Source organism: Esox lucius, chromosome 12 (assembly GCF_011004845.1).
Source record: "Esox lucius isolate fEsoLuc1 chromosome 12, fEsoLuc1.pri, whole genome shotgun sequence".
NCBI classification, from domain to species: domain Eukaryota; kingdom Metazoa; phylum Chordata; class Actinopteri; order Esociformes; family Esocidae; genus Esox; species Esox lucius.
In genome coordinates, this window is record NC_047580.1 from 36,663,036 (window position 1) to 36,677,435 (window position 14,400).

Below are 14,400 nucleotides of genomic sequence, written 5' to 3' on the forward strand. Positions count from 1 at the left end.
TGGTTCATACCTGTACCTTTCTGTACTTATTATTTTCCCCTTCTCCTCTCTCTCTCTCCCTCTGTCTCTCTGTTCTTCATTCAAATCCACAGCTCCTTTCTGACCCTCCTCCTCCCATTCCTTTCTCTCCTCTCCCTCGTCCTCTGCTTCTCCCTCCTGAGCTTCACCTAAACTCCTCCCCATCAAATACGTTTTGCCCTTCCCCAAAACTTTAAGCCAATCAAGACAACCCATTCCAAATTCAAGCGCTTCGTCTACAATAGGTACATGTTTCAAAGGAGAGAGAGAGACAGAGACAGACAGGAGCGAGAAATATAGAAAGACAGAAGAGGCAGATCAGATTGACACTGAGGAGAAAGAGAAGGCAAGTCTCTAAACTCCAATTCAACTGTTTACTGGGTCACACTGGAACAAAGAGGCTGACAGAAAGGAGAGAAAGGACAGAGAGAAAGAAAGGAGAGAGAAAGAAAGGAGAGAGAGAAAAAGGACAGAGAGAAAGGGAATTGATAAAAGGAGAGAGAGACATGGACATTACGTGGGTATTGATGGTGCTGTCCTGGGGTGGGTGTGTGTGGGGGTACGGGCGTGGTGTGTGGGGGTACGGGGAACATAAGGTATCCTTGGGTCCAGAACCATGTCCTTTACAGTGCCAGTGTGAGGAGGATGGTATCTTTATTCTGGTGGACTGTTCAGAACTTGGACTGACAGTGGTCCCTGATAACATCAGCACCCAAACCACCTACCTGTAAGTACACACATCTACACACCTCTACATAGAGTATCTATTTCTCTACATATCTACACATCTAAACACCTCTACATAGAGTATCTATTTCTCTACATATCTACACATCTAAACACCTCTACATAGAGTATCTATGTCTCTACATATCTACACATCTAAACACCTCTATATAGAGTATCTATGTCTCTACATATCTACACATCTAAACACCTCTACATAGAGTATCTATTTCTCTACATATCTACACATCTAAACACCTCTTCATTGAGTATCTACTTCTCTACATATCTAGACATATACACATCTCTACATAGAGTATCTATTTCTTTACATATCTACACATCTCTACATAGAGTATATATTTCTCTACATATCTACACATCTACACATCTCTACATAGAGTATCTATTCTACATATTAGATTCGATTAGATTCAACTTTATTGTCACTGAACAAGTACAAGTACGAGTACAACAAAATGCGGTTAGCATCCAACCAGAATATAGAGGAGGGCAGAAATGTAGTAGTATTCATTATATGTATGTTATGGTTAGGTATCACAGCACTGGGGTTAATGGTTATGGTTAGGTATCACAGCACTGGGGTTAAGGGTTATGGTTAATGTTAGGTATCACAGCACTGGGGTTAATGGTTATGGTTAAGGTTAGGTATCACAGCACTGGGTTTAATGGTTATGGTTATGGTTAGGTATCACAGCACTGGGGTTAAGGGTTATGGTTAATGTTAGGTATCACAGCACTGGGGTTAATGGTTATGGTTAAGGTTAGGTATCACAGCACTGGGTTTAATGGTTATGGTTAAGGTTAGGTATCACAGCACTGGGGTTAAGGGTTATGGTTAATGTTAGGTATCACAGCACTGGGGTTAATGGTTATGGTTAAGGTTAGGTATCACAGCACTGGGTTTAATGGTTATGGTTATGGTTAGGTATCACAGCACTGGGTTTAATGGTTATGGTTATGGTTAGGTATCACAGCACTGGGGTTAAGATTATGGTTAAGGTTAGAAATACAATGTTACAATATGTTACAATATGTTCACTTGTAACATATTGATGTTGTAACACCACTACTTGTCTCCTCAAACAGCAAGTTCCACTTTGGGGCAGTGGGTTGTGCACCCATCTGCAGAACGGAAGGTCCTTTTCTTTCTTGATTATTACTCTAACGTTACTTTACCTAATGTAATATATCATACGTATTTGGCTGTTAAAGATTTTTATGTAAAATAGTCTACGTAGTCTCCTGAGACCAGGTTGGTATATTACAAGTGAAATATGCAATAGAGCATCTACTTTTCTACACACACATCTCTACATCTCAACATATTTTTCCATGTCATCCTGCTCCTACAATATCTCAATAGGGTTGAGATCTGGTGACTGTGGTGGTTACTCCATTATAGACAAAATACCAGCTGACTGCTTGATCTCCTGGTGACTGTGCTGGTCACTCCATTATAGACATAATACCAGCTGACTGCTCCTAAATAGTTCTTGCATAGTTTGGATCTGTGCTTTGGGTCATTTTCCTGTTGTAGGAGGAAATTGACTCCAACCATGAGCCCTCCACAGGGTACGGCATGGTGTTACAAAATGTGATAGCCTTCCTTCTTCAATCCCTTTTTCCCTGTTCTCCCTGATCACCACAACCAAAGCACCCCTACACCACCCGGTAGTACCCCATACTGCCCCACCACCCGGTAGTACCCCATACTGCCCCCACCACCCGGTAGTACCCCATACTGCCCCCACCACCGGTAGTACCCCATACTGCCCCCACCACCGGTAGTACCCCATACTGCCCCACCACCCGGTAGTACCCCATACTGCCCCCACCACACGGTAGTACCCCATACTGCCCCCACCACCGGTAGTACCCCATACTGCCCCCACCACCGGTAGTACCCCATACTGCCCCCATCACCCGGTAGTACCCCATACTGCCCCCACCACCCGGTAGTACCTCATACTGCCCCCACCACCCGGTAGTACCTCATACTGCCCCCACCACCGGTAGTACCTCATACTGCCCCCACCACCCGGTAGTAACTCATACTGCCCCCACCACCGGTAGTACCTCATACTGCCCCCACCACCCGGTAGTAACTCATACTGCCCCCACCACCCGGTAGTAACTCATACTGCCCCCATCACCCGGTAGTACCCCATACTGCCCCATAGGTTTCTGGCCCCCTTGAACTTTTCGACCTTTTGCCACATTTCAGGCCTCAAACATAAAGATATAAAACTGTAATTTTTTGTGAAGAATCAACAACAAGTGGGACACAATTATGAAGTGGAACGAAATTTATTGGATATTTCAAACCTTTTTAACAAATAAAAAAATTGGGTGCAAAATTATTCAGCCCCTTTACTTTCAGTGCAGCAAACTCTCTCCAGAAGTTCAGTGGGGATCTCTGAATGATCCAATGTTGACCTAAATGACTAATGATGATAAATAAAATCCACCTGTGTGTAATCAAATCTCCGTATAAATGTACCTGCTCTGTGATAGTCTCAGAGGTCCGTTTAAAGCGCAGAGAGCATCATGAAGAACAGGGAACACACCAGGCAGGTCCGAGATACTGTTGTCGAGAAGTTTAAAGCCGGATTTGGATACAAAAAGATTTCCCAAGACACACCAAACATGTGGAAGAAGGTGCTCTGGTCAGATGAAACCAAAATCGAACTTTTTGGCAACAATGCAAAACGTTATGTTTGGCGTAAAAGCAACACAGCTCATCACCCTGAACACACCATCCTCCACTCTCAAACATGGTGGTGGCAGCATCATGGTTTGGGCCTGCTTTTCTTCAGCAGGGACAAGGAAGATGGTTAAAATTGATGGGAAGATGGATGGAGCCAAATACAGGACCATTCTAGAAGAAAACCTGATGGAGTCTGCAAAAGACCTGAGACTGGGATGGAGATTTGTCTTCCAACAAGACAATGATCCAAAACATAAAGCAAAATCTACAATGGAATGGTTCACAAATAAACATATCCAGGTGTTAGAATGGCCAAGTCAAAGTCCAGACCTGAATCCAATCGAGAATCTGTGGAAAGAACTGAAAACTGCTGTTCACAAACGCTCTCCATTCAACCTCACTGAGCTCAAGCTGTTTCGCAAGGAGGAATGGGCAAAGATTTCAGTCTCTCGATGTGCAAAACTGATAGAGACATACCCCAAGCAACTTACAGCTGTAATCGCAGCAAAAGGTGGTGCTACAAAGTATTAACTTAAGGGGGCTGAATAATATTGCATGCCCAATTTTTCAGTTTTTTATTTGTTAAAAAGGTTTGAAATATCCAATAAATTTCGTCCCACTTGTTGTTGATTCTTCACAAAAAATGACAGTTTTATATCTTTATGTTTGAAGCCTGAAATGTGGCAAAAGGTTGAAAAGTTCAAGGGGGACGAATACTTTCGCAAGGCACTGTAGTTACCCAAAGACCCTTTTTTTGCGGCGCTTCGCAGAGCTGTCTATGTTCAATGTCTGAATACTTTCTGAGGGCTCTGCATTTCAAAATATCAACATCTAAGAAATCCTACCATCAGTCTTTCACTCAATTTCTTCTCACCACTTTAATTTATCTTATTTCTCCCTCTCATACTTTCTCACCCTCTCTTGTCTTAACTTCTCCTCTCTCTCCACTCACTTCTCTTTCAGCCTCCTCTATATCCTCTCCCGTCTCTCCTCTTTCTCCTCTCCCGTCTCTCCTCTTTCTCCTCTTTCAGCCTCCTCTCTATCCTCTCCCGTCTCTCCTCTTTCAGCCTCCTCTCTATCCTCTCCCGTCTCTCCTCTTTCAGCCTCCTCTCTATCCTCTCCCGTTTCTCCTCTTTCTCCTCTTTCAGCCTCCTCTCTATCCTCTCCCGTTTCTCCTCATTCTCCTCTTTCAGCCTCCTCTCTATCCTTTCCTGTCTCTCCTCTTTCTCCTCTTTCAGCCTCCTGTCTATCCTCTCCCGTCTCTCCTCTTTCTCCTCTCCCGTCTCTCCTCTTTCTCCTCTTTCAGCCTCCTCTCTATCCTCTCCTGTCTCTCCTCTTTCAGCCTCCTCTCTATCCTCTCCTGTCTCTCCTCTTTCTCCTCTCGCCACGCTGCTGCTGTCTGTCTTGTTTCTTTATGGAGTTGACAGGATTTTCTTGGAAAAACAAATGTTTGTAGATTATTGGCCGGTTATGCAAACACAGGTTGAGCCTCATCACAGAATAAGCCTCAATACAGATTAAGCCTAGACAAGGCTTAATCTGTCTGTGTGTACTGTTTATACAGTATTTGTGGATTTTGGGACCAACTGAGCATTCTATTCAATGCACTCTCAATTAGAGGTGATGACCATTTGTTCTAAAGGGCATTACTAAAGCTTGAAAATACATTTTAATATAACCAAATGTATTTTAAATTATGTCCACCAAATTTTAGCTAGCTAACGTTAGCATTGTTACATATGTTTGACATATCAATGACAACATTGACATCTGTCAAAGTACATTTAATGATATGATGAAACTGGCAGCATTGTTTCTTCTAAATATTATCCTTTAAGCAATGTTGCGGTAAATCCAAGACCATATAATGCTGTTTGATGGTACCATATTTAGCCTCTGTTTTACATCATTAGATCCCTTTCATTATCAAGTTAGATCCCTTTCATTGTCATGTTAGATCCCTTTCATTGTCAGGTTAGATCCCTTTCATTGTCAGGTTAGATCCCTTTCATTGTCTGTTTAGATTCCATTCATTGTCAGGTTAGATTCCTTTCATTGTCAGGTTAGATCCCTTTCATTGTCAGGTTAGATTCCTTTCATTGTCAGGTTAGATCCCTTTCATTGTCAGGTTAGATCCCTTTCATTGTCAGGTTAGATCCCTTTCATTGTCAGGTTAGATCCCTTTCATTGACACCTCTAGACTGAGATTCTTAGACATACCTTAAATGACAGTGACACCTCTAGATTTAGATGAATAGACATACCTTAAATGACAGTGACACCTCTAGATTTAGATGAATAGACATACCTTAAATGACAGTGACACCTCTAGATTTAGATGAATAGACATACCTTAAATGACAGTGACACCTCTTGATTTAGATGAATAGACATACCTTTAATGACAGTGACATCTCTAGACTGAGATTCTTAGACATACCTTAAATGACAGTGACACCTCTAGATTTAGATGAATAGACATACCTTAAATGACAGTGACACCTCTAGATTTAGATGAATAGACATACCTTAAATGACAGTGACACCTCTTGATTTAGATGAATAGACATACCTTTAATGACAGTGACACCTCTAGACTGAGATTCTTAGACATACCTTAAATGACAGTGACACCTCTAGATTTAGATGAATAGACATACCTTAAATGACAGTGACACCTCTAGATTTAGATGAATAGACATACCTTAAATGAAGGTGACTTGGATGAGAACAACATCAGGTAGTAGATTTTCTCTCTGTAAGGTTTATGAAGATAATCATCACCTTAAGCAACAAGGCAATGTGTGTATGTATGTGAAGTGCTTTGAACAATTCAGGCTTTGATATCAGATTAGAGAGAAGGACCTGCCCAGGGCTGTATGTGTGTGGGTGTGTTAACGTGTGTGTGCATTTATGCATGTTATTTTGTGTATGGGGGTTCAGATGTGATGTGTCGTTTTATAGTTTTTTGGAGTGCTAACACATGCAAAATAGTACAATAAACATCTAGCTTTAACCGATCCAGCATTTTTTTTTGTATAAACTCGGATAGAAGTGAACCCTGGGCTGGATCTACTTTTCGCTCAAAAATCTGAAACAGTTTTGTAATGTTTTTGCTTTTCATCAATAGCATTACAGAAGCTAAAAAGAATCAATCCAGGCTTATTCACTACAGTTATTGATGTTCCTTTTAGTGATGGATTGAGGGATAGCTATAGGATACCTTCAAAAAAGATTTGACTCAGATAGTCACTAATATTCACCTGACTGCTTTACTATGTCCACTAGACTGCTTTACTATGTCCACCAGACTGCTTTACTATGTCCACCAGACTGCTTTACTATGTCCAACAGACTGCTTTACTATGTCCACCAGACTGCTTTACTATGTCCACCAGACTGCTTTACTATGTCCACCAGACTGCTTTACTATGTCCAACAGACTGCTTTACTATGTCCACCAGACTGTTTTAATATGTCCACTAGACTGTTTTATTATTTCCACCTGACTGCTTAAATGTGTCCATGTGACTGTTTTAATATGTCCACTAGACTGTTTAAATATGTCCACCTGGCAGTTTCAATGTCCATCTGACTGTTTTACTATGTCCTTCCGACTTTTTTAATGCCCATGTGACTGTTTTAATATGTCCACCAGACTGTTTTTATGTCTATCAGACTGTTTTAATATGTCCACCAGACTGCTTTACTATGTCCACCAGACTGCTTTACTATGTCCACCAGACTGCTTTACTATGTCCACCAGACTGTTTAAATATGTCCACCAGACTGTTTTAATATGTCCACTAGACTGTTTTATTATTTCCACCTGACTGCTTAAATGTGTCCATGTGACTGTTTTAATATGTCCACCAGACTGTTTAAATATGTCCACCTGGCAGTTTCAATGTCCATCTGACTGTTTTACTATGGCCTTCCGACTTTTTTAATGCCCATGTGACTGTTTTAATATGTCCACCAGACTGTTTTTATGTCTATCAGACTGTTTTAATATGTCTATATGACTGTTTTAATATGTCCACCAGACTGTTTTAATATGTCCATGTGACTGTTTTAATATGTCCTCCAGACTGTTTTTATGTCTATCAGACTGTTTTAATATGTCTATATGACTGTTTTAATATGTCCACCAGACTGCTTTAATATGTCCACCAGACTGTTTTAATATGTCCACCAGACTGTTTTTATATGTCCACCAGACTGTTTAAATATGTCCACCAGACTGTTTAAATATGTCCACCAGACTGTTTAAATATGTCCACCAGACTGTTTTTATGTCCACCAGACTGTTTTTATGTCCACCAGACTGTTTTTATATGTCCACCAGACTGTTTAAATATGTCCACCAGACTGTTTAAATATGTCCACCAGACTGTTTAAATATGTCCACCAGACTGTTTTTATGTCCACCAGACTGTTTTTATGTCCACCAGACTGTTTTTATGTCCACCAGACTGTTTTAATATGTCCACCTGAATGTGAGTTTGCGGTCTTCAGTGTCCATCTGATTCAGCCAGCTGTTTCTCCTGGAAAATATCAGTGTGTGTTTGTTTATAAATTTGTTGGTGTGTGTGTGTATGAGCATGTGTGTGTGTCATTTTCCTCTGCACAGAGAAAGCTTTGTGTGGTTGAATGTGGCTGGTTGTATATGCTGTCAGCCTTTGTGTGTGTACCTGCATTTGAGCGTCTTTGCATTCATCCGTGTCTGTGTGTCTGTCTGTGTGTGTGTGTGTGTCTGTCTGTTTGTGTGTGTGTGTGTCTATTTGTATGTCTATGTGCGTGTGTGTGTTCTGTTTGTGTGTGTGTGTGTGTGTGTGTGTTTGTTTGTGTGTCTATGTGTGTGTGTGTGTGTGTGTCTGTGTGTGTGTTTGTCTGTGTCTGTGTGTGTGTGTCTATGTGTGTGTGTGTGTCTGTGTCTCTGTGTGTGTGTCTTTCTGTCTGTGTGTGTGTGTATGTGCGTGCAAACAGTCTCCCCACTCTAAGCCAGGCTATGCTAGTTGTATTAGTTGTAATAGCAGTATTATCTGTGTCTTTGATGCTCCTCACAGGGATTGGAGAGGAATTAAATATCATTAACCTACAATGCGTTTTTTCTTCTCTCACTCCCCCCTCTCTGACTCCCCCTTCTCTCACTCCCCCCTCTCTCAGTCTCCCTCTCTGTCTCCTTATTCCCTCTTCTCTCAGTCTCCCTCTCTGTCTCCTTATTCCCTCTTCTCTCAGTCTCCCTCTCTGTCTCCTTATTCCCTCTTCTCTCAGTCTCCCTCTCTGTCTTCTTATTCCCCCTCTCTCTTTCTCCCTCACTCACTTTCTCCTGATCTCTCTCTCCCCAACTCAGTCTCCCTCTTCTACTCTATTTTTCTCCCTCTTTGGTTCTCTGTCTCTCAACTCAATTTCAGTTCTATTTTCAATATTTTCATTGACATCGGAAATATACACAAGAGCGTAAGAGTGACTTTGATATTGGGGGGACACATTTGACTATGTGAAGGTCAATGAATTCACCAAAATGTCTATTTAATATGTAGTTCTATGTGTTTTTCCACTTCTAGTTTTGATTCTTTTTGTCCATGACTATGTTAGATATTGACATGCTCTGGATAAAAAGGCGTCGGCACTATTGAAGTGTGAACAGGACCAGTGAACAGTTTCACTCGGAGGGAGTCTGGTTTAAAATACTGGGGGCGATAATTGTTTCCACAGCACTGACTCGCAATACTCATTATGTCTGGAAAGGGTGTAGCAAATAGATGGTTACCCCAAACTATGTTGTCTACTCAATATGCTTTATGTACCGATGCCTTGTGGGTGAATAATCCAATCAATTAGACTTTAAGAAAGCAGTGATTTTTTAACATACAGAAGACCTAACTAGCACTAGTCCTAACCATGTGTGATTTTTTAACCTACAGTAGACCTAACTAGCACTAGTCCTAACCATGTGTGATTTTTTAACATACAGTAGACCTAACTAGCACTAGTCCTAACCATGTGTGATTTTTTAACATACAGTAGACCTAACTAGCACTAGTCCTAACCATGTGTGATTTTTTAACCTACAGTAGACCTAACTAGCACTAGTCCTAACCATGTGTGATTTTTTAACATACAGTAGACCTAACTAGCACTAGTCCTAACCATGTGTGATTTTTTAACATACAGTAGACCTAACTAGCACTAGTCCTAACCATGTGTGATTTTTTAACCTACAGTAGACCTAACTAGCACTAGTCCTAACCATGTGTGATTTTTTAACATACAGTAGACCTAACTAGCACTAGTCCTAACCATGTGTGATTTTTTAACATACAGTAGACCTAACTAGCACTAGTCCTAACCATGTGTGATTTTTTAACATACAGTAGACCTAACTAGCACTAGTCCTAACCATGTGTGATTTTTTAACATACAGTAGACCTAACTAGCACTAGTCCTAACCATGTGTGATTTTTTAACATACAGTAGACCTAACTAGCACTAGTCCTATCCATGTGTTATTTTTTTGCATGGTGGGACTTTTCAGCTGGGAAGGCATTTCAGATAAATGATAATGACAATGATGTTGGTAACATCTCAGTCAGGCATGTTAGTCAAGCATTACGTTTTCCAATCTGCTCCTACAGGCCACCTTAAATTATACTTCTCACATCTTACCTGTTGGTTTGTGGCCTCTCTCTTCCTCGCTCTGCCTGCCTTTCTGACCAGTGTTATTGTTATGACAGTCTTTCTCCTGCATAAACACATAGAGTACATGCATAAATTCAGATGGTGTCCTTTTGTCAGAGATCGTATTCAATGTCTCTGATTGATTTACATGATGACAGAGCAACAGTCTATCTTGCCGTGGCACTTACCAATGATTTACCTGTTGGTTTGTGGCCTCTTTCGCTCTCTCCCTCCTTGCCTGTTTGTTCATGTCTGTCATTTTCCTGCCATGATCATAAATGGCATCAACCAAATTCTTAAAAAATTGAACACACTTTTAGGACCTATGTGATACTGAAGAAAAACAACAGCCAGCTGTGGTGTGGAGATTGTAACCAAGAACCATAACTACTTACACTCCATTTTTGACTGGTTGTGGTTCGTCCATTACAGTACTTAACTAGCTACCTGCAGTCCTTAAGGTGAAGACTTAAACAGAGATTGATAAAGTGTTCTTTATCATTCACAAACAATTGTTCACGCAGCCATAGAAACTATTCAGTGTGATCTAGCAAGCGAGCTACTGTAAAGTTAGTTAGATAAAACCTGAAAATAAAGATAGATTGCTAACTACATCCTATGTACTCTGATAATGTACTGACATTCATACACATTGTACTTACTGTGAAAACAAAACGTATAGCTACAGTAATCCACTTAGCCAACCTACACAAACTGCTCGTCATGAAGGAATGAATGAGAATGTTATATTTGCTCATGACGAGGACATGACAAGTATTACGCAAAAAATCCTTATTGACGGGGACAATTTAACCTGTTTGTAAATACCCCCTCCGTGCCCCCCGACTCCTACACCCTTGCACACACAAGGCATTTTGAGTGTTATAAGCTATATACAGTGTAATAAACATGTATACAGTGTAGTAATCAAGCTATGTAAAGTGTAATAAACATGTATACAGGTTCAATATACATGTATACAGCATAGTAGTTAAGCTTTGCACAAAGTAATAAACATGCTTACAGTATAGTATTTAAGTAATGTACAGTGTAATAGACATGTATACAGCATAGTAGTTAAGCTATGAACAATTTAATAAACACGTGTGAATGGTTCTGTGTGAAAACAATTAAATAGACAAATTCCAGATAGGTTCATAATGTTTTTGTTCACTCTCTGGAGTGTGACAAGGTAGAGGCCTCTCCTCACTCTCTGGAGTGTGACCAGGTAGAGGCCTCTCCTCACTCTCTGGAGTGTGACAAGATGGAGCCCTCTATTCACTCTCTGGAGTGTGACCAGATGGAGCCCTCTATTCACTCTCTGGAGTGTGATCAAGTGAAGGCCTCTCCTCACTCTCTGGAGTGTGACCAGATGGAGCACTCTATTCACTCTCTAAAGTTTGACCAGATTGAGCTCTTTATTCACTCTCTAGTGTGACCAGATTGAGCCCTCTATTCACTCTCTAGAGTGTGACCAGATGGAGCCCTATACTCACTCTCTAGAATGTGACCAGATGGAGCCCTATACTCACTCTCTAGAGTGTGACCAGATGGAGCCCTATACTCACTCTCTAGAGTGTGACCAGATGGAGCCCTATATTCACTCTCTAGAGTGTGACCAGATGGGGCCCTATACTCACTCTCTAGAGTGTGACCAGATGGACGCCTCTCCTCCTTCTCTAATGAAAAGAAAGACAAAGAGGATGAGAGAAAGACAGTGTGTATTCAGAAACAAAGAAACAATGCCTCGCCCAGGATGTTTGGAGTGAAACAGGAGAGAAAACATGCTCTACGCAGGAAGGCAGTGGCATTGTGTCTCTGTCCTGTGGGCTGATGTGACACACAGACAAACACAGACACACAGACACTCAGACAAACACAGACACACAGACACACAGACAGAGACACACAGAGACACACAGACACAGAGACACAGAAACAAACACAGAGACAAACACAGACACACAGACACAGAGACACAGACAAACACAGACACACAGACACAGACAAACACAGAGACACACAGAGACAGACACACAGAGACACAGACAAACACAGACACATACAGACACACAGACAGAGACAAACACAGACACACAGACAGAGACACACAGACACACATCAGTCATGTTATTCATACTTACTCTCACGCACTACAAACCTTAACTAACTAATACTTCTAATATCTAGGTCATTGCACTACTAACCCACACTGCTACTTACACTAACCTTTACTACTATTAACTAACCCTTACTTCTCCCAACTAACCAACACCACTACTGATTAACCCTTACTACTTAGGGAAAATATTCAGACACCATCACTTTTTCCACAAATGACTTATTCTAAAACCGAGCACACAGATTTTTCCTGTATCGATCTACGCTATTTTTTGTTTGTGAAGACAGAAATGTCACATTTACATAAGCATTCAGACCACTTCACTCAGTACATTATTGATGCACCTTTGGCATTGATTCCAGTCTTCTTGGGTTTGACGCTACAAGCTTGGCACACCTGTATTTGGGGAGTTTCTCATATTCCTCTCTACAGATCCTCTGAAGCTCTGTCAAGTTGGATAGGGATCTTCGCTGAGCTATTTTAAGGTCTCCCCCAAGATGTTTGATCAGGTTCAGGTCAAGGCTCTGGTTGGGCCACTCAAGGACAATGGTCCCCAAAGCCACTCCTGCTTTGTCTTGGCTGTGTGCTTTGAGTTGTTGTCCTGTTTGAAGTTGAACTTCCACCCCAGTCTGAAGTCCTGCTCTCTCTGGAGCAGGTTTTCATCAAGGATCTGTCTATAATTTGCTATTTTCATCTTTCCCTCAATCCTGACTGGTCGCCTAGTCCCAGCCACTGAAAAACACCCCCACAGCATTATGCTGCTACCACCACCATGCTTCACTGTAGGGATAGTATTGACCAAGTGATGAGCGGTGCTTGGTTTCATCCAGACCTGAAGCTTGGCATTCAGGTCAATGAGTTTAATCTTCGTTTCATCAGACCAGAGAATGTCCTTTCATCAGACTAGAGGAGCCTTTTGGCAATCTCCAATTGGGCAGTCATGTGCATTTTACTGAGGAGGGGTTTCCATCTGGCCACTTCTATAAAGGCCTGATTGGTGGAGATCTGCAGAGATGGTTGTCCTTCTGGAAGGTTCTCCCATCTCCATGCAGGAACTCTGGAACTCAACATCTTTTGTAAAACACTGCATGAGTCAAAGACATAATCCAAAGGCTCGCTTTTCCAAGGGTCAAATGCACTTGTGGGTAGTGTATAAAAATATTGCACCACTTACAGGTAAGCCTTTACTTTTAGATTAGATGTGTGTGAGCACGGTATGAATATTGAAAATAAAGGCAATGTGTAAACATTGCTATGATTCATGGAAATAAATCCCAGCCTACATTTTGTTCATGTTTGCCTGTACAAAGTTGTCTGTCTGCCTGCCTGAATGTGCAAAGATGTCTGCCTGCCCATCACTCATCACCTGAAGAGATGTTAGATGACACACACACACACACACTCACTCACACACAAACACTGACACACACAAACATAGGAATAACAACATGAAAGATGATGAAGAGGATGATGTCACACCCTCTTTCTTACCTTCTTTATTAGTTTTTTTCTTGTTTCTGTTCATGAAAGCAACCATCTTAAATGACTGGAATTAGGACATGAATGTTTTCATAAGCACAGGTTCATAAGTTACCGGTTCGATGTGTGTGTGTGTCTGTGTGCGTGCATGCGTGAGTGTGTGTGAGTACCACACCTGCAGCAACAAGCGGTTTCTCTGACACCATGTCACGTCAGACTAGTGTCTAAAAGAGAAATGGAGTGTCTGGGCTATATGCCTGAACACTGTAAAACACCAGAGAGAGAAAAAAGAGAAATTGAGTTATTATAAGGGTGGAAATATCTGGAAAAGAGAGAATGAGAGAACCAGTGAAAGGCATTACATCTGTCAAACTAAGATAGATTGGGGAAAGATCCCCATCCCTCTCTCCATCTACTCCTCTAAACCATCCATCCCTCTCTCCATCTACTCCTCTAAACCATCCATCCCTTTCTCCATCTACTCCTCTAAACCATCCATCCCTCTCTCCATCTACTCCTCTAAACCATCCATCCCTCTCTCCATCTACTCCTCTAAACCATCCATCCCTCTCTCCATCCATCCCTCTCTCCATCTATTCCTCTAAACCATCCATCCCTCTCTCCATCTATTCCTCTAAAC

At 41.4% G+C, this 14,400-nt stretch overlaps 1 protein-coding gene across 2 annotated transcripts in view; it reads left to right on the plus strand.

Moving 5' to 3' along the window:
* Positions 1-294: 294 nt before the first annotated feature.
* The window catches only part of LOC105030759 (leucine-rich repeat-containing G-protein coupled receptor 6), a 61,102-nt gene continuing 46,996 nt past the window's right edge, over positions 295-14,400 (plus strand). For both annotated transcript variants that reach the window (XM_013136191.4, XM_034295733.1), the window contains exon 1: positions 295-745. In XM_013136191.4, the coding sequence (XP_012991645.4) occupies positions 525-745 (221 nt within the window). In that variant the 5' untranslated portion in view covers positions 295-524. The remainder of the gene's footprint in view (positions 746-14,400) is intronic.